At 33.1% G+C, this 21,593-nt stretch overlaps 1 protein-coding gene and 1 long non-coding RNA gene across 2 annotated transcripts; one reads left to right on the forward strand and one right to left on the reverse strand.

The window, feature by feature from the left end:
- The first annotated feature begins 1,362 nt into the window (after positions 1-1,362).
- LOC123707129 lies at positions 1,363-6,028 on the forward strand. Its single transcript, XR_006753460.1, has 3 exons — positions 1,363-1,435; positions 4,117-4,233; positions 5,898-6,028. It is a non-coding gene; the product is annotated as an uncharacterized LOC123707129 (long non-coding RNA).
- Positions 1,491-21,181, reverse strand: LOC123707128 (T-related protein). The gene is made up of 8 exons (XM_045656938.1): positions 21,055-21,181; positions 12,716-12,878; positions 8,825-8,945; positions 8,141-8,284; positions 5,765-6,041; positions 4,115-4,231; positions 2,903-3,224; positions 1,491-2,273 (listed from the first exon to the last, which is right to left on the reverse strand). The coding sequence occupies exons 1-8, from the start codon at positions 21,080-21,082 to the stop codon at positions 2,030-2,032; spliced, it is 1,416 nt and encodes a 471-aa protein (XP_045512894.1). The 5' UTR covers positions 21,083-21,181; the 3' UTR covers positions 1,491-2,029.
- Between the last annotated feature and the right edge of the window lie 412 nt (positions 21,182-21,593).

The following is a 21,593-nucleotide window of genomic DNA, read 5'->3' on the forward strand; positions in this document are numbered from 1 at the left end:
GTTCGGAAATACTTCAGTGGGCAGCTGGTTCCACATAGTGGTGGTGCGCGGCAAAAACTGCCTCAGAAAACGCTCAGTTGTGGAACGACGGACGTCGAAGTAATACGGATGGTATTTTGTATTTGGCCTTGACGTCCGATAATGAAACTCAGCTGCGGGTATTAGACCGAACAACTCTTCTGAACACTCCCCATGGTAAGATGCAGAGGGACCCAACATCTCTACGCAACGCCGGTATTCCATGTGGGGCCAAATTTGCGCTTTATAGAGTTGCAAGCGGTGGCTCGGAGTGAAGTACCGTCTCGCCTTGCTGAGCACACCAAGCTTTTTGGAGGCTAATTTAGCCTTCCCTTCCAAATGACCGCGAAACTGGACGTTATTCGATATGTCAACGCCCTTTTTTGTTACTTTGTTCATGTAAGACGTTATAAATTATCATTAAAAACGAAGCTTTTCAAAATTTGTTTAATCTGCAATTTTTAATGTTTTCCTCCAACCTAAAGGGAGGAACCTCGACTAACGTCGAGAAGTTGTACATAAACGTATATACACTTAGTTAGAAAAACATCGTTAGCGCCTTTGAGGGTTATCAGTGTTTTGTAGCCGATTTGTAAGTGTCGCTACATTTTGTAGAATATCTATGAATTTTGATGACAATCGAATGTCGCTGTTAAAAAAAGAATAAAGAATTTTCTATATAGATTGTATCATATATCTATGAGATTAATTGGTTTTAAGAGCTTGCGGTAGCCAACGTCAAATGTAAAGAAAACTTAAACAAAAACATTTATTAGCTAATAATGAAAACATCGCAGTTACAATAATATTCTAAGATCTTATAATTATTCAATTAGGTATGTATTAACTCCATTTGTCTAAATATTTACAACTAGGATCGAAGGTATGCCCTCAGAATCCTGAATAATAATGAATAAAGTACAAAAATATTGTAGATTCCAATTAAACATATTATATGGTTCACGTGATAGTCTCTACTTTTTCCTCTGAAACGTAACATTAGTTCCATAAATTACTTGTAAATTTAATCTTACGTTACTAGGCATAATATTAGTGTTTTAATAACGCTAATATCACACATTTAAATAAAAAAGACTTAACTTTTTACATAAAAACGGTTAGGTTAGAAAAGATTGACGGAAACTATATCTGAAAATGCTTGTGCTGTTGATTTATGATACAATTTTAAACGACTGTATCAATAGAGCATTTTGCATAATCTATACGGAAAAGCAACCATCGTGGGGTATGTGGACGATGCAGTGCTAAATTATCTTTTATGTTATGTTGGCAACACTGTTTCGTCATTATTATTTGACACTAATCATGATATATACGAAAAAGTCAACGAAATGGCGCGTGTATAAGAATTATTCTAGTTTGACACTACCACGCCGGTTCTCTTTCCGCACAAACTGTGAGTTAAAATTATATTACGAAGCATAATTTTAAAATTATTTCGTTATCGGTACGGAACAATATTTATTATTTACATGAAACATATACCTACGAATGAAATAAAGGCATATGTTATTTTATTTTTTAACAGTATGACCAAGCGTTTTTCGTATTAAAACTGAGATATCCCGTAGGAAAGGTTTTGAACTCGATTTATATACAATGTATTACAATAACGAATCAAGAACTGAACAGAAAATGTATTAAAGCAGGCAGGAATAAACATTATTATAGGTAAATACAGATAACTGCTCTGACTTGATTGACGTATTCAATGCATCTTAAACTGAATTTAATCTCTAAAATGCCGTTGGAAAGCACAGATTGCAATGACTAACTGTCTTGGATACAGATATATAAAATTTATGTATCGCATTGCCGAGCCACCGTATTTTGTAAATGTCTATTATAGAATTCACTTTACCCAGGGCAATTGGTCTATTATGCATCTTCGGACAATCACAGATCTAAATAACAATCAGAATCAATCGATTTGAGTAACAATCAGGACTTAACACACGTGTTAAACAGTATTTTATTTCACTAAAGCATGTCATTGGGGTGGCGAACGCGAGGGTAAAGCTGTATTTTCACAGGGCGAATGTCGATCCTCTTCAGTATTATATTTATATTCACGGTCGGCACTCTGATGTTCAGTGCCTTGGGGGGTAGATCGTTCCTCCTGGTTACTGCTCGCTTCAAGTGGGGCACCGCTTCCGAAAGGCATGCCTTCTGTGGCATACGCTACTTCTCCGGTACCCACGTATTCAGACGGTTGGTATCCGTAGCTGTTCAAACTGGAAGAAATACGTTGAAGAAATTATATAAAGATAAATCAACTTTATTACGTAAAACAACGGATAATAATAAAATACAATGTAGCCTGAATCAAAGAACGAATAACAAATACTTAATTTTTAAGAAAAACACTTTTTGCTATGTATTATTATTAACTTATTTACATAATTTAAAAAAAAATCCGACGTTGCGCGTGCTTTTCAGCGTGCGTGGTCACGGTGACAGAGGATAAGAGGTGTTGAATGTCAAAAGTATCACAGCTGCAGAGAAAGTTGTGTTATCTGTAATTATTGCCCCGAAGTTGATATCGACTAAAAGATGACTACTACTTTATTTTTTTCATATTTACGGAGAACGTTATAGTTGTAGCTAGGCTATATTTTTAATTATAAAATTTCTTATTTAGAAAAATTGTGAACGTAGAAATATTGTTTAAAGTTAATATCTAATTTCCTTATTGTCTGTATAATTTTGTTTTTGGCTATGTAGATTTTTGATTATGTAGAGTTTAAAAAAAACAATCTTTCTTCTTCTTTTAAAAACAGTTATAACTATACACAATAATGAAAATATATATGTTTATTTTTTCTACGGGCTACACTTTCTAAACGAGTATTAAAAATATTACCTATTCGGCCAATACGAAATATCTTCAATAGCGTGATGAGCGTATGGAGCGTATGCGTGTTGGTAGTATGGTGAATGATGCTGGCTTGGCGCGTCGTACTGTAGCGGGTAGAGGGGGGCGGGTGCTGACGCCGGTGCCGTTGTCGTGGGGGCCGAATATTCTATGGGGGCAGGGTATGCGTGTGGGGGCGTTCTATAGGGTACTGGGGAGGTATTGGGTTGAGGTGAACTGTTTCCTTGCGAGCTCCAGTAACTGCTACTTCCAGCCCAGGTGTAACTGCTATTTGTAGCGACTGGTGATCGCTCTGCGGTGCTGTAGGTAGCTAGCAACAATATTGTAAATCAATTATACATATTCTGTAGAATCTGAATTATTTTACGTTTAATAAAAAATCGGATATTCATAATGGCATCACATTCCTGATCACTATAATAGCTACAATTTAGTTATTTGCTTTGTTTTGTTGCTGACCATGACGCTCACACATGAGCTGCCGAAGAGAGAGTTTTTTGCTTTAAAATAAAATGTCTGGATTTAGCAAGTAAACCAAATATATTTTTTTATTGAAGTGAAACATCTTTGTCGGCGTTGGAAAAAAATTTACTGTCACATTTTTCGGTTACGCGTCACATTTTTTGTTGTTCCTACCTAGGTTGATTCGAAGAGATTCGAAGCCATTAATAACAAAAATATATAATAACGATAACAATGATACTAATTTCTGTAAAATTGCATATAGTAGATCATTTTTCGAAAAATAAGGTCATAAAGAAGTTTTACTTCCTACGCGTGTACACTAGTAGACGCACACATTTTTATTATTTATTTTATTTTAGATTCTGAAGAAGAAGTCTGGTACTTGTATAATTTTTCAGTGTTACTTGTAAATTTATTTTTGTTGACTTAGATATGCATTTCTTTATCCTTAGTATTTTTTTCTTTACCTTTAAGAAATCACTTATTAGCGATAAGGCTGCCTGTTGCCTAATAACTTATGTAACCTACTTACTTTTTGTTTGTATAATTATGTATATTATGGTAACAAAGTATAAATAAATAAATATACCAAACTATAGAAAAAAGACGTATGCCAAAAACATGCAATCATTAATAAATGTTATCTAATCGAATATAGTTTTATAATCAAAATATTTAAGTTTATTGTTATTTATTAAACATATAATTACTATGACGTGGGTAAAAATTGCTTACAGGGAGGCGACAAAGTTCGCGGCCGCGAAGGAGGGCGTGGCGGATATGGTGCTGGCCTCCTAGACGCTGAATTTCCGCTTCCATATAATGGCTGTGATGTCACAAACCAGCCTCCAACTGTAATTATTATTTAGTAAAAAAAATAGCAGTGAACACTGTTAGGCTTATAAATCTTATGTAAAACGCTTTAACAAGGTAGTTTATTCAATTCGTGATATATACTATTCTCCACGATATCAACCTCTGTTCTAGAAACTTTTTTATCATTTTGACAGCTAGGCTATGAATATTGCAACACTATAACTGTTACTGTTAGAACATGAATATATTTTTGTTCAGTAGAGTAGTCCTGTTTATTTATCGATAGAAATCAACTTTTAAACCGAGTCATACTTACAATTTAATTAGAAAATTTCATTTACTCACAACAAAAATTCTGACATTCCAATATAGCGTGAAAAGACAAACTTGTTAAGTTTTAAGTACAGTAAAGTTTTAGTTAAAATTATTTATAACAAATAAATATTTTATATATTTATATTTTTTTAAATATTACAATTTAATTATTTATCAATAATGAAACATGTGAGATACATACATGATATATAATAATATATAGTTATATTAGATTAACGATATATATTTTGAATAGTTGCGATTAAAAATAATTACATAACACTAAGTCTACTAATAATAATACACTTTTTGTAATAGCCACTAGGCCAACTATTACAGCTCTACCATGGCTTAAAACAGTATTCTGTAGCGTACTGTAGTCTCATTTATTTATAACAGATGATTCGTCCTGTCATTGATTTATTGTGTGTTCTATGCTCATCCGTCCGAAAACCGATAGATCCATAAATTAGAATCATTGTATAAAACAATTTTTCTGATTTGATAAGTACGAATTCAATATTTATTTATCTATTTCTTTAGTTATTATAAAAAAATATAAAGTCTAATTGCGCTCTTTTAGCGTAACTATTATAACTATTTACCTCTCTCTCTCGCTTTATGTAAATTTTTATAGGATAGGGCCGCAAATGAGTCTATAGGACGCCCATAAAGGGCAGTCATGGCAGCCCATAGACTAGGTTTTAGTTTCCATTCTCTGAGTAAGGAGTCTGATGTATGCTCTCTTTTTAAACAATTGGAGTTAGTATCTTTCAGGTACATGGAGTCCATTGCACACTTCATTAGTTCAAACTCAAACTCAAAATAACTTTATTCATTTAGGTAAAAAATACACTTATAAACGTCCGAATTAATTATAATTTTACGCCTAGATATTTTATTTACGTAATCAATTAGTTATAAATGATATTTTCATGCCTACGAGACTCGTATATTAGCAATATTCATAACGCTAAATCTCCTGCATCATTAGCTCACCCTTACATTCATACACTCACGTACATACCCCCACTTACACTCCATCACACACACAGCCGAGTTAGGTGGTACTTAGTTTAATGTATTTGATAATTTTTATAGATTTCTTCCTTTATAAGTTTCGTAACGTTTTACCCGTTTTGTATATGTTATGTATTCCATCTCTGGCTGTATAATTAGTATTTTTTTATATTTAATTAATTTTGATTTAAAAAATCCGTAATTAGGAACTTCCAGATTCAATCATATACTTACATTGTGGGTACTGGTGAGGCGAAGAGCTTTGTTGAGGGTAGTGAGTACCAACAAAGTCCCTCTGGTAATAGCCCTCAGGTCTCTCTTTTGCATCCAGGAATGCTTTTGCAAATGGATTGTATTTTATTTTCAGTGACGTCACTTCCTCGTTCTGATACGCAGTTACGGCGATAAATTGCGTTTCAGGAAATGGATATGTCATGATTCGACGGAGATCTGTGCCGACCTTTACTAGGTGGACCCTTGGCTCGTATTTATGAAGGGAATTCAGCATTATCTGAAAAAATATGTGTTTTAATATAGTATAAAATAAAAATAAATCAACGGCGCTACAACCTGTTTAGGTCTGGGCCTCAGATTTCTGTACATGTTTTATGATCATTTGTAAATTGAATAAGCAAGCCTTTTTGCCTGCCGCACGCCGTCGACTTTTTGGGTCTAAAGCAAGTCGGTTTCCTCGCGATGTTTTCCTCCACAGTTCGAGCGAATGTTAAATGCGCTCAAAGAAAGAAAATCCATTGGTGTACAGCCGGGGATCGAACCTACGAGCTCAGGGATGAACGTCGCACGCTGAAGCCAATAGGCCAACATTACTCAAAGTATAATGAAATTTAATGAAGTATAATGAAACTTTTTACATATTTTCTTGTTCTCATCTATATTATTTACCAAATTAGTAATAGGAGAAAACGTGAAGTTGATTTTCATGTATGAGCACGACAAATAGTGTGTTTATTAATCAACTTATGTAATAAATAAGAATTGTTGGCTTGAGGTTCGAAGCAACGACTGTGAACCAATGGACGTATGTGCGCATTTAAGACTCGCTGGTACGGTGTAGAAAAAACATCGCGACAAAATCTATGGCGTGAGTCAGACACAAAAGGCTGATCACCTACATGTAAACATATATAAATTACGCTTATACCTAAAAGACTAACGCCAGTAGTTAACCTAATAAGTATATAAATGAAAACAAGATTTCATATGATACGATTCGTACGAGTCAAAGTATTTAGAAAGTGACAACTGATACAACACACCCATAGCAGGAATATTGTGTACAGTTATCGTAATAGAATAGTAATAAACTGTATAAGTTATAGTTAATCAATATTATATTTTAGTAAATTAATTGTTTTTGGCGATAGTATCCGCTAGCTCGAAAACTCGAAACAAAAGCACGAACAATGCTTGCAAACTATATCGAGTATCGTATACCTTATAAACATTAGAAAGTTTGTGCAATACTAATAATCTATCATAAATCTTTAAACACTATTTACTCCCATTATTATTCATAACAATATTGATATGTATAAACTGTGTACTTTGAATAATAATTGATATTAACTGAAGTAGAATAATAATAACGGGAAGAGTAAACATAGCGTTGAGACAATAATTATTACAAATGATAGTGCGTACGCGCACCCGCTAAATAGTTGGCAAAGCTACAGATTTCACACTGAGCTGTCAACATATGGATCTGGATATAAAGTGTTTGCTTTTATCGATCACATTCGAGCGTGAGAATGGTTATTGAAACTGTATCGACTTTCTACATTCAAAAGTTCTCAGTACTGAACTGTTAATTATGCTCATTTGAACTAATGAGAACTAGACAAAGAGGCTGCTAGAGCAAATAGCTGAAGAGTAGACTGTTTGTTGTTTGGTTATATTTTATTTTAATTGTTTTAAACATACACCATCTACCACGGAATCTTTCTTCTTCGAATCTAGAATATAGAACGGGGAAAACGTACAGGTTCATCTGATGTTAAGTGACATCACCACCTATGGACACTCTCAATGCAAGAGGGCTAGCGAATGCGTTGCCGGCCTTTTAAGAATTGGTAGAATAGGGGGGAAAACGAGCCTACGGGACGCCCATAAAGCAGTCAGTGCAGCCAATGGTCACCCATTTTAGAGGATACGACGAACTTCGAATAGCTGGAGGTCGTATCTCTCAGGGAAGATCCCCTCCGGGAGTTTATTCCACAGTTTACTATTATGAGTGTGCATATATATTATAGACATTCTCCACTTCTGTGTACCTCAATTTTTAAACCATTTCCCCTGCGCTTAAATCGACAACACCATCATCAAATAAAAGTTTTAAAGAGATTCATTACATCGTTGAGACCAAAAATTGTATAGTATTAAGCAGGCTTTTAAACTTTACAAACTCTACTGCAAAACATAAAGATTATGAAGATAAGTAATAGTAAACCCCATATAACTCGATTTGACTCAAATTATTCCATTAATTTGGGGATGACAATTCAACCGTTCCATAACAAATCTATAACACCAGAAAGTTTCCCAGTATCTCACCGACCCTATATAGAGTTTACACAATTATTTCAACTGTACCTGGCCATTTCCATTGGTTTTATTCGTGAGTTTCACTTTAGCGAACGATATCGGCTCCTTCATCCAATGCGCGCCAAAATTTGGGCTTTCAGGATGTATGTATATTGCGTTAGAGGGCGGCACTTCCGCCTTTCCGCCGGGAACCTACAAAGATGATACTGCGTGAGACGAATATAAACAATCTCTACTTTTTAAATTTAGAAAATTATTGTTAATTATTTATTTTCGTTACAAATTAATTTAAAGTAAAATAATTATAAGTTTATACATAGCTTCAATCCGTTAAAAAAGTGTTTTCTTTAATTACATCTTTTTAATTGAATTTTAAGCACCGTATCTAAACTCGTAATAACATCGTAACATAATTTTATATAAAACAGAGGGAAAATAGGCAGGAGGTTCACCTGATTTTAAGTGATACCGTCGCCAAAAGAGACTTAATGCCAGACTTAATGTTTAATGCCGGTAACGGTAAATTTTAAGAACTGTACGCTCTTAGGACTTTCAGTTGAATTGGTTCATAAATACTTCAGTGGGCAGCTAGTTCCAAAAACTGCATTAAAAACGCTCACGTGTGGAACGACTCGAGGTTATACGGGTGGAATTTCGTATTCTGCCTCGACGTTCGATGATGAAACTTATCTGCAGTTATGTCAGATACTAATACAGTTCAAAAGTACTTACCCACTCTCCATTAACATATTTCCAGCGATGGCTATCAACTTGTACAAATTCAAGTAGAACGGTATACATGGCCGTAGGGTCCAATCCGCTAGCCGTTACTTTTACTACGGGAAACATTCGTCTAAAACAAAAGGTGTATGAATAGTTAGAACAACATAAACCCACAAATATCACGAGGATTTTATTTAACGACCGCATTTATCTTGCGTTTTGAATATTATGTTTTGTAACGGATTCTAGTTTGTATTTTACAGTCAATAGTTAAGCAACTATAAAATCTGAAAACAACTTTGCTGGTTATCGCAATGTTTAAATACTTAATAAACTACGAGGTACAAGGCAACTTTAAGTGCATATAATAGAACTCCCTTATATAAATCAGTAATATTGCATTCCTTCAACTAAAGTTTCTTCGTCTCTTTCTTTTGAATTGTGTTTATCCCGTGTTGAAAGAAGACAGCTTAAACCGGAAGAATATTTTTTGTAAAGGGGTACTAATTGCGGTGATCATATCTAGTTTATTTTAATAATAATAAATAAATTAGCGGCGCGACAACCTTTTTAGGTCTGGGCTTCGGATTTCTGTATCTGTTTCATGATCATTTGTCAATCTAATAGGCAAGTGATCAGTCCTGTGCCTGATACACGCCGTCGACTTTTATGGGTCTAAGGCAAGCCGGTTTTCTCACGATGTTTTCCTTCAAGTCAAATTAGCTTTTAACCGTTATTACAAATATTTAATTTCCATTACTCCTGTTATTTAAGAGAGAAATAAAAAAAAATATTATACACAATAACAGGATATTTAGGTAAAATAAAGTGCAATATCTACGCCACTAGGAGTCTCTATATTGCGGGATGCCAGCCTCTTCCTTTAGACATGTAAACTGTGTTTGAAAATAATTTCTACAATTTATAATTTAACTATTTTTGAACATTAATAATAATTTCTGTATTAACACAGGACAGGTTGACAACATGTTGTTTAAGATTTTTAAGTATGTAATGTGAGTTTTGGAATGTAACTGAATAAGTTTTTAAGAATGTAAAGAAGAAAGGGCCTCGAAGGAGAAACCCCATTGGGCGAAGAAAGCCACGTATGTTATTTATTTATTATTAAGACAATTTAGTAAACATTGTTTATCATCACATCAAATGTAAAAAGCAGGTACTACAGATGCTTGGAAGAAACTCGAGACTTTCGCTAGACAACAAACTCCTTATATATTCGTGTTAAGAATAACTTTATTATTTCTCGTAAGAATTGGATACATAATTCACTTACTGAGAAACAATATGTAAAACTAAGATTAATAATTAGAGTGCACAGATGTACATATATAAAATAACAAAAGAAAACAGCAACTAAAATGTGGGTAGACGTAATAAACTCGATCAGTCAACCAAACAAAACTTAGAACATTGTTCGAATTTCGTTTTTTACTAGATATAGCATTGTTGCATATGCATATGATATAGCAAGTTTATATTTATTTCCATATTTTTATTAGACTATTTTATTTCAGTTTATTGTTCTATATAAAGTCGTCCTAAAGTCCATTTGGACATATGGCCTCCAACGGTGGGGCAGCGCAAGTCATACTAACAAAAATATACTCCAACAAAACAAAATCCTAAGAGCAATTGCAAGTTTCATGATACAGAACGACAAAGATTACGAACACCTTGAAATGAGAACATCAAAGAGGAAATCCGGAGGCTTGCAGCTAAATACAAAGAGCGGTTAATCTGTCACCAGAACGAAGTCGCCGCCAACTCACCATAAAACAGTATGTGAGACAACGAAAACGTCACTATATTCTAGAGTTAGAAGACCGGCAGTAGCTCTAGCCCATGGGAAACCACATGACAGCACCACAGCACAGAATGGGTTTAGCCTTAGGGTTGATTGCCAAAAAGCACAGAAGAAACAAAACTGTTAAAATGGGATAATATTTAGTCTCGCTATTGATAGAAAAACGTTAATTTGTTTTAAATTATTATTTGAGTCAGAAGTTTTGTTAACAAAGAATTTTATAAGTGTAAATTTAGCATCGATTTCTTTGGTTTTTCTTTATCCAACCAGAATCCCTTTCTTCTGCCAGGTAATGTTTTTAAGAAAACGAATTTCAATGATTTAATGAAGAGCAGAGTCACGGGTTGCAGCGTCATAGTCGGGCGGTATCATTTAGAAGTCCTGCGCTAATCAGCAAGACCTACAGTGCTAATAGCTTAGAACTAGCCGCCCCTCAGCACCCTGTTAGCACTCGCAAATGTACCTATATATGTACACTAAATGTATCGTAGTACGATTAAAATTTGAATGTAGTTTTTCGTTCCGATAATATCCAACTGTGTTTGGATGTTTTCAGTTGTACATGTGGGAAGGATATAGGCTGGTAGGCTGAATTCACAAGAATTGCATTATTTATTATCTACTAGACCCGACAGACGTTGCCCTGTCTTCACTATGAATATTGATTTCGAATTGTTATAATTAACTAAAAATGCTTTATGATGATTTTGAATACAAAATTCTTGTTTGTGTTTCTGGGGCGTATATGGCGACATATAACTGGCCATGTGACAAACATGGATTTTCAAGATTAATGCCATAAACAATTAGCGACTGTAATTATTTTATATGTATTTTATCAATATAAACTCCGATCGAAGCACTACTTTAGTGATTACTTAATATGGTGGTTAAGTATTCTTAAAATTTCTAATTTCCGCGCTATTTTCTTATTTCTTTTCTTTCATAAGAACGTTCTCCCGACAATAACAAACACAACAAGAAAATAATTAGCAAAAACAATATATATAAATGAATCCTTATATTTCTTTTTTAATAAAAGTTTTGTTATTAGTTAGCATTTATTCTTTTACGTAAAATGTTAAGAAAAATATCATATTTAGTACTAATGAGGTTTTGCACTTAAAATTTTACAAGCAATTACTATAAATGAAGTCAATTTTTTTTATGAAGTGTTTTCTTAAAACCCGAATAAAATTATTGTTGATTTATAGGTGAGAGAGCTTATATGATTTTATTTTACATCACAATATAAAAATTAAAGAAGACAATGGATGTGAGCGGACTGCTAAAAATAGTTTCTTCCAGACAATCCATCTATGCACGATTAATTATAAGCAGTAGAAAAACTCCCTGGAATTGAACTCGAAATATACAATAAACTTTTTCCTAACTGCGATATTTGTGTTGCGTCTCTTTCTATAAAATTTTGTTTACCCTGTGATAATAAAGACAATGCTTTAATGGTACCATTGGACTGTTTCTGTTTATATAGGGGCAAAGACTCTGTGACCGATTTCGTAGTACAGCCACAAAATGCCTTTTATGAAAAATTAAATTTAAATATTGAAAAAAAATTACTAGTGATTACAGGTCTATTAATATCCCTTAATATTTAAATTAAAATACTTAAAAGCGTTAAACTAAAAACAATGAACTCTATTGTTATACAAATATCTCTAATTCATGCGTAGGTAAACGAACTTTTCAATTCACAGCAAAGCTTATTTCAGACCAAACAATGAAACAGATGAATACAACACAACAACGGCAAAGACTAAAAATTTGTTGTAATAAATATTAACAATGTTGATTAGTCAATAACCATTAAAATTGTGGTTTATGTTACCTATCAATAAATATTACTGTATTTATTACCTATATACCTATACAGTGTATTTAAAAGGTATTGTTTGCAACAATGTTTTCGAGTTTATTTATTTGTGTATGTCTATAGCAAATGTGATTCATGGTGTCAAATATGTATTTCTTGTAAAGCTTTTTAAACTTCACACAAATGTCTATGGTTATGAATCAATATTTGTATACAATATTATAACTGAATAAAAACTTACCGGCCATTTTTGGTAACAATCATTTCATTGGTGAGCGTCTGAAATCGGACCCACAGGTCCCGGTCATCAAGAGCAACGTTGACTTCCCGTTCACGCCCACCTCGTGTACCGCCTCCCCCCACTGTGGGTTCCACAGCACTAAGAATATGAGATGCCGCCATATCTATAAAGACATTCGTGTAAGACAGCATAATAAACCAAAAAAAAATGTTAAATGAATTTAAGCTAAGTATGTTACATGACAAGTCGATGATTCGAGTACAATACAGCAATTGAATTGTGGTGAGCAAGATAAAAACAAATGAAAGTCAGAAGGACAACATTTTTGCGTCTGCTTTAGTACGTGTCTGCTTTAGCCCAGTGGTTTGCATGACTTGAGAGGCGTGATGGCTACGCTGGGTCGCACCTTCTTTCAGCAAGAACAAAGCCTGTCGCGTCCGCAAAGCAGGCGGTAAAAAAACGTTAGAAATATAAGTCTTTCTTCCAACATTAATTTTGCTCCCTTTAGAGTTAGACTCTTGGGCCGTGGAGATCAAAAGCACAGGCGCTAATTAAAGATTTAAGTTTGACCCCAGAGATGGTGATTTCATCGCTCTATAACTATGGCAATACATCGAGGAAATACTGCCAGCATTGAAGGTACACAGCCACAGACGCAGAACTTTAAAAAAAATAGTTTTCTATTTATCAATGTTTTACGATAACTTTAGATTTAAATAATTATTATTTGTACTTTGTTTAATAATATTATTAATACTCTATATTTTTGTGTTATTAAATTGATGAACATAATATTTATTTATATTGGTCACTATAGACGTATGCATAATATTTTTTTTACATGTTTTGCGTTTTAATTTTAGTTTTATCAAACATTACATGAACTCATAAATTAGATAACAAGTAGAACATATTAATAATATTATATAACTTCATTATATTAAACATTCAATGACTATATAATTTTTTTCCGGGTACAGATAAGAAACGTGAAACATGAAATGTGTAATACTTGATTGTTAGAGAAAAACGTTCAATAGCAATTTCTCAATCTTAATAATCTCAATTTCAATACTATTTTGTTAAATAAAGATTAAACAATTTCTTAATATACTTTTATTTCTTGGTTTCTGCCTAGTTAATCAATTGGCTTATGTGACTTTTGGGTGAAATTATATTTAAAATATGTTATTCAAATCAAAAGGCACAGGCACTATCAAAATTGTATTTTATCTCAAAGAGCTCTCAAAAATATTGACTGACATTAAATATCAATATATACCTATCATATGTCTAAAGACGATTGCGACTATTAATACACGACTTTTTTTAATTAATTTTTATATAACAGAGGGAAAACGGGCAGATTAAGCCGCCCATGGACACTCTTAATGCCAGATGGAAGATCAAAAATTGGTACGCTATTTTCACGAAGGACCCCAAAACGGATTGGTTCGGAAATACTTCAGCGAGCTGATGGTTTCACATAGTGGTGGTGCTGGGCAAAAACTGCCTTAAAGGCAGAAAAAAACTTACTAGATCTATTGTAAACTACAAAAAAATTGCGAATTAATGGAGGACTCGTATTACGAAGAAATTATATTTATTTCTTTCCTACTAAAATTAAAATCTACTAAAAAAGCCAATCTTCCTTTCCATCCAACATTAATTACATCAAAACTCAGCTTCACTGAGCCAATACCTATAGCCTACACAAACATTTTTGTAAGTTTGGTACACGATCCTCCGGTGTTTATCGTTCTCATTAACATCGGCTGACCGTAGTTCAATGTCCTGATATTCTTTCCGGGAGATTTTAGTTTTCCCAACTACATTTCAATACAATAGTGTAGTGTCTGAATAAAGGCGTATGAAAAAGTTATATTCAGTCGACGGCATTGTCATAACTATCAAAGAGGCTGTTATTATATAGGACCTCTAATAGCCTAATCAGGCAGATCAATGGCCGAGAAGCTAGGCAGCGGGGTGGTATCCAAGCTCTCCTTTCGTAAAAAAGGACTAATTAACTTAAACTAGGTCGCTTGTCGTCTCCCGCCCGACCCTGACGCCGACTACTCCGGAGATATACGTGTAAGATGCAGTCATGCCTGCCGTCCGCAGACATCCATCTTCTCCTTCTCCGAGTGCGTCCTCCCCCACCAAGGTCTTTGGCTAGCCTGGTAGCTCTGTGTCAACATTCCCCTGGGGAGAGGAGTCCGAGAAGAATGTCTCCGCTTATAGTTTGGCCGACTCTGTCGGTATTTAGCCGCTACCATGTCAAATAAGTTGGAGGTACCAATCGAATATAAAGTCGTTTCTTTTCTTAAATACATTTTAATTGAAGATTTTGTCATAATAGAAATCTCAAATGAATGATTATACGTTTTTGAGTAGCCATTGCGATTAGCTTCTTTCCTAAACATTTCCTTGTATAATATGATACAAAACCATAAGTAAACATGTTAATTTGGATTTACCTAATTGCTACATAACGAGGAAAATTTTATATGGTATCATTAAAATCATCAGTTTTCTAACTTTATATAACATTCTCGATCGCTATTTTAAATTTTTGTGGTCAAAAATAAAAATACATACATACATCATACTACATACGTATAATTTTTATTTACAATTTTCATATCCTACAAAGTAATAATAAAAAAGTTTGGTTCCTGTGGCAGTGTACGTTTAACGCTGGAAGTAATTCCTCGCTGTATTGCAATACTTATTCGTTGAGCGAGGAAAACACCAGCTCTGTGGTCACCGGTACTATCTACCAGGTGCCAACTTTATTCTTTAATTTTTAATTATTTTTATTATTACTATATAGGTCATAAACATTGTAAACACTGTATATTTGATTATTATGTTTAGGTTTTAATAAACAATAAATGTATTTACATTCAAAGTACAATAAATTTACGTTTAGCTAAATATAAGTATGACTAAAGTAATTGTACAACAAAAAGACTAGATACCAAGCTAAGTATAAAAGCAAAGTAATTACAGCACTAGCCAACTCGTCTGCAGCGTCATTATTCATCGTTTTACGACTCCATAAGGTATAAATATTAAAGTTGAGTCGTATAGATGAATTGCGAACATTTTCTTTTTAATGGTGAACTTAAATACAGTGTACGACTATTGATCCTAGTTACCTATCTATCCTTACATAAAGCATACCGCCTATATGTATCCATAAAGTACACGCATGGCTCTCAATTTCAATATCAATAAGCTGAGTTCGCCCGGATTTAAACACGTGGAATGTCGTTTAATCATCTCTTAGTGCCGTCGTTTTACAGATACTATAAAATATCAAAGATAAAACGAATAGCCCCAAAGCTTACGTTCAAAGGATCGTGTGATTGGAGTTTTATGATGAAGATATGCAATAATTTTGAGACGCAATTGTCCCAGTTGCTACACGTATATGAAGCGGGAGGTGCTAATTATCAAATGCAAGAACTAAAATTGAAACAATATAGTGTTGTCTTTTCCAATTTCGGAGTTTGCAGAACGACTGCGTAATGAAGGCCGGAGAGGCGAATGGAATGCCGAAAAACTCAAATAAGTATTTTTAATGGTCTTGCGTCATCGCAGTTTCAAACTTGAAATTTTATTATCACTTGGCTTGTATACAACCGCCAGCCTTGATATATTAATCAAACAATAGACTTATGTCAACGCAGTATAATCAATAAGGTTTGGATCTTCAAATAAAAATAATTTTCTATTATTGACACAATAATTTGATTGCCTTGAGGTCGTAAATACGATTTTCCATCTTCATTGTGAGTATAAAATTGCTACCTACACAAATTTTAGAACCAGGTGTCAATAATAAAATATATAGGAAGGTTTTTTATTTACGCATGCAATTATAATCTTTATTATTTTCAAGACAATTGTTACTGATTTATGGCAATAATACAATGTTGCCATCGTCAAACTTGTCGGTGCGCGCACGTTTAACTCTTTTATATGACACACACCTTGACAAAGAATTCTAACTAGTCCCAACTCAATTAATTCCTTAAATATTGAATGTAAATATTCAAATTCGGTAGCCGATAACGGCAATCAAAACTTTTTTGGTTCCTACATTTCAATTAAATTTTATTCCGATATAGTTGTCATAAAACTTTAGAGTTTGACGAGTAAAGCCCATTGAGGAAATCCGAATTGATATTAATTCAAATAACTCGGGTTAAAAAGTCAGGATTTTATGTGAGTTGTAAAAGTTTATTATAGGGCTTTGTGGTAAGCGGACGTGCCGATAGGCCTTCGGCGGGCAATGACGGAACGGGCGGGCGCTGATTGCACGGCATTGTACAGTACCATAGTGCACCCGTCTCTACTTTGTCTTATCTACCTCTATGGCTGCAATAAAACCAGTTGTGACCATTGTTAGATTATTCCTTAGAACCTGGCAATAAATGATTAGATTATAAAACTCAATACATTATTTGCGTTCAGAATTTCATACAATTATGCAATTTTTAATGCATTTAACATGTTTATTTTCTACGCACAGTCTATATATTGAAGTGTACACTTAATCGAAGTAAAACATCGACTATATTGATGATTTTCTTGTTATTGAAGTTGACTTAAAAGTATACTTTTATGTATATATGGTTATTTAATTATTTACTTCGTAAACCTATAGCTAAAATATACAACAAAAAACAACCATATTAAACCGAATACATAATATGTATATACAAAAAGGTTCATTTACGAAAGGAAAAATTAATAAAAATTATTAAATACGTTATAATTCGGCTGTGTTGGGTGATGGTGTTAAAGTTAGGATATATACGTGAGGGATTATATAGGATATATATGCAGGGATTTAGCTATGGTTAAATAAATGAATTTTATTATTATGCTATTCTGAAAATTACATTGTAAGGTGCAAATCCCGGTGGTTTATAAATAGCTATTATTTTCTTTATCCGTAATTAACACAAGCTTGTACGCTAAATCATTATATAATTTATCATAACCGATCTTTGTCCCGAAAATCCAGGACGATATAAAACATTAACCTATTCGTCTAGTAAAATAAAATACCAAAGAAACCGACGCAGAAAGTTTGCTCCATGCCATTGGGTATTGTAAATACACAGAATTTTTCAATTAACACACAATTTCAATAGACCATCAAAGCATAGACAAAATGGAAGAGGACCTGCCACAGCTGAAATCCGACAATTGGCTCTGGAGGGAGGGAGGATTGGGAAATACAACCTGCTTTACGCAAGATTCAATATGGTTCACAGCTTAATTGAGACCATTGAGGTCTTATTATATTATAAAAATTAATGCCTTCTTGAAATTTTTTTATACGTTAAATAACGAATATTCGATGCTAACAATCTATTCAATAATTTATGTGTATACACATGAACCTTCAATAGGCTAGCTTTGTATTAGCTTCTAAATTTATATATACATAAATGTCTCATAATTACCTTCTATGAATATAAACCTCTATTATTAATGAAAATTTATGGTTTATATTGAATGTTATTCAATATAACATTCAATTAGTTTTATTTGAGACTGCCATAATATCACGTTGCGTAGAAAAGCCCCGTAAGTCTTATGTCAAGAAATTACGGGTTTAAATTTTATTCAAACAATATTTTTATCGCTGGACTGGAGATAGATTTACACTTACGCCAGTGAATATTTCAATCATAAAAACAATTTTCAAACGCATTTCCGGAAATTTATTCTCCATACGAATTCATCTAAATTTTTTCGAGCCTTCTGTTAAATTTTTTGGTCCTCAAATTGAATGACCTCGATTAATTATAATGCGCAATGCGCACTAGATATGATTTAATAACAGTAGAGTCTAAATAACAGATGTCACAGACTCTGCGCTAAAATGGAAAAAGTTATGGCATTCTAACGAAAAAAAAATTATTTGTCGGAAGTCGAACCGCTATGAAACATTTGTATCAACTACAATTTTATTTCTTATAACTTATCCCATTATTTTAATTAACATTTTGTCGTTGATTACCGATCTTTAGTGCTTGATGACGTAAACATGTATATACAGTATCAGTAATTATTATATTGTATTGATATAAATTTTAATAACATCATAACAATGATTTGATTTATTGATTAATTAATGAGTGTTGACACACCTGACAACTCTATGTGACATCCAGCCTGTTTAGAAATTCAAAAATTTCTATAATCTCTGAATTTGTTTGTGGTATAATCTATAATACCGAAACTGCGCTTCTTACATTTTACTCGCTGTATTTTGCCTTGATTTTAGACGATACGTATATCACATTCAATAAAATATCTACGCTACAAAATTAATGAACTAGCGCAGCGCCGTCTCTAAAAACTTGTGTGTGTCATTGACTACAGAATTGGCCTCCTAGCTCACAAAAATAAACCTTGGTTAATGGTTATACAAACGTGGAATCTTAATTATCTTTCGACTGTATATTTATGGAACATTATCAATAATTTTCTAAAAAAAATATCTATCGAGGAGAAGAATCAAATTGAGCTGTACGTTATCTACACTAAATTTATTTTAGAGAGCGAGCGTGTTTATGTGAAATTTTATATGTATATGCAAAATATTTAAGCGTAATATTAACAAGGCTTTATCTTTTAAATTTTTCACAATCCTTATTTGCCTAGGTAAGTGATGAATTTCAAATGATGCAACTACACATTTTTCTTAGTGTATATAAAGGAATTTTGGTAATTTTTTAATGTTAAAAAATGAAATATCTATTATATATGTGTAGAAAAGATATACAATATATGTATAAATATTCATTTACTTAAACCCAGTTAATAATAGTTATATATATATATTTATTTGCGGATTATATTTTTCTCAAGAACACGTACACAACTAACCTACCATATTTTTTTTTGTGAATGTAACTATTTAAAAAAATAAAGTATCTTTGATTCGTAAAATAAGCTAATGGTCCTATTCCAAGAGTGAGTCCAGTTCTATGACAACTTTTCATTCCATAGTGATCGGCATTCGACTCTTGTCTCAAGTAGGTTTACTTCTTATCTTTTCCTCGTCGTATGAGTGGGTTATAAATACGCTAATAGAGATATCAATTTGTGCACATCTACGATTCGATCACGTGACCTATAAGAGCCGTGTCTATCTGTGGATAACACTGTCAAACATAAATCAAATGTTTCTAGTGTTTTATCCTTAAGGATAACAGTACCCTTGTATGGCTGACAATTATTTCTTTTAACAGGGCAAACAGGCAAGAGGCTCACCTGATGTTAAGTGATACCCAATAGACAATCAGAAGGTCAGAAGCCTCGCTGGTATTTAAAAAAAATGTACAACAGACTGATATTGAAGTCATAGAGTGCAGAGTTGAACAGATAAAAAATATACGTTCAATTAATTGAGCGTAACAATCGTACAAATGATAGTTCTTTCTGATCTAGTACTGTTAAGCGTCTAAAATTTAATTTAAATCGTTATTAATAAAAAGGCTTGGATAGAGACTTAAGATTTTTTTTTGTACATATTAAAATCCGAAATTATATGTAAAAATACAATAATCTATTCTTATACATACATACATATTCTAAAAGTAGTGCTGATTTGTTGTGGTTAGTTGATAAATTTTAGGTATTACGTCTTTATTCGATCACTATTGTCTACGGAGTTTATGACTTGTTATCTCTGTTTAAGCGGAAAAAATGAAAAAGACAGCAATATTTATAGTGGTCTACAATTCTTTGTGGAAATTAAATTAGTAGTTAGTTAGTGATCCGTCGGTCGCGTAGATCAACAAGATCGCAGTACCTACTGAGAAATTTCATAGACAACTATCTATGGTAACTATAGCTAATATACGAATAATAGCTATCTAGAAATATAACTTATATTTCTTAAGTGACATATATATATTACATGGTAGGTATATACTTCTCCTATATGAACCTATATGAAGGCCACCACAAAACCACATTGACGTATCTTCAGATTGATCTTAAGATGCATTTTAATCTATATAGATAACAATTATCGCAAAATATGTTGCTAAGCGTAAAACCCGAAGAAGGACCAATTCCAGTAGTTTTTATATATTACTTGATCTGATGTAAGTTTTTATGGAGAGGACAATTTAAAAAATGAGAATAAATTGTTGCATTTTTATTCCGGAAAAGCGACCACCTCTATGGCATAGGAAATGGTCCATGTATTGGTGTGTAGCTTAGTAAAAAGATCGTATTAGGACGAAGTCCCCATGGCCAATTTTCATAATACTAGATCATTGTTACGTTTATTATTTTCTTACCCTTTTTACACAAATTCCGTCCGTTCATAAATTGTTATTCGTTCAATTAATCACTTCACTTCACTAATAGTTTCTAAAACTATTTCTAATCACAATGTCAAATAGCACAAATGATTGCTGACGTGCCCTCTGCATGACCAACGACCACAAACTCGACCACTACACTTCATTAGCATGTTTACAAAATATACCCACTACCTCCAGAAGATAACAAGCGAAACCCTACTTTAAGACATTAAAATACAGTTCACTTTACCATGTCAAGTATCGCGTTAAAATATATACGTTCCTTATTGAGGAGCTTATTTCCAAGCAATAAAGGTCATATTTGTGGTTGATATACTTAAAGCCGTTCGTATTGACCACGCCCCTGGTGTATTGACAAACAAAATGATTGGTGCTATCCACTACCTCGACAATCGTGCGCAGCTTCTATGGTTAGTCAGCTATTTTTTTCGTACTTATGCAATGAGTGATATGAAAATTTTAAAAGGAAGTTATTTGTATCGCCAAATTTAGTTTAATTAACTGAATAACTA

This window comes from Pieris brassicae, chromosome 3, assembly GCF_905147105.1.
Source record: "Pieris brassicae chromosome 3, ilPieBrab1.1, whole genome shotgun sequence".
In the NCBI taxonomy this organism is placed as follows: Eukaryota; Metazoa; Arthropoda; class Insecta; order Lepidoptera; family Pieridae; genus Pieris; species Pieris brassicae.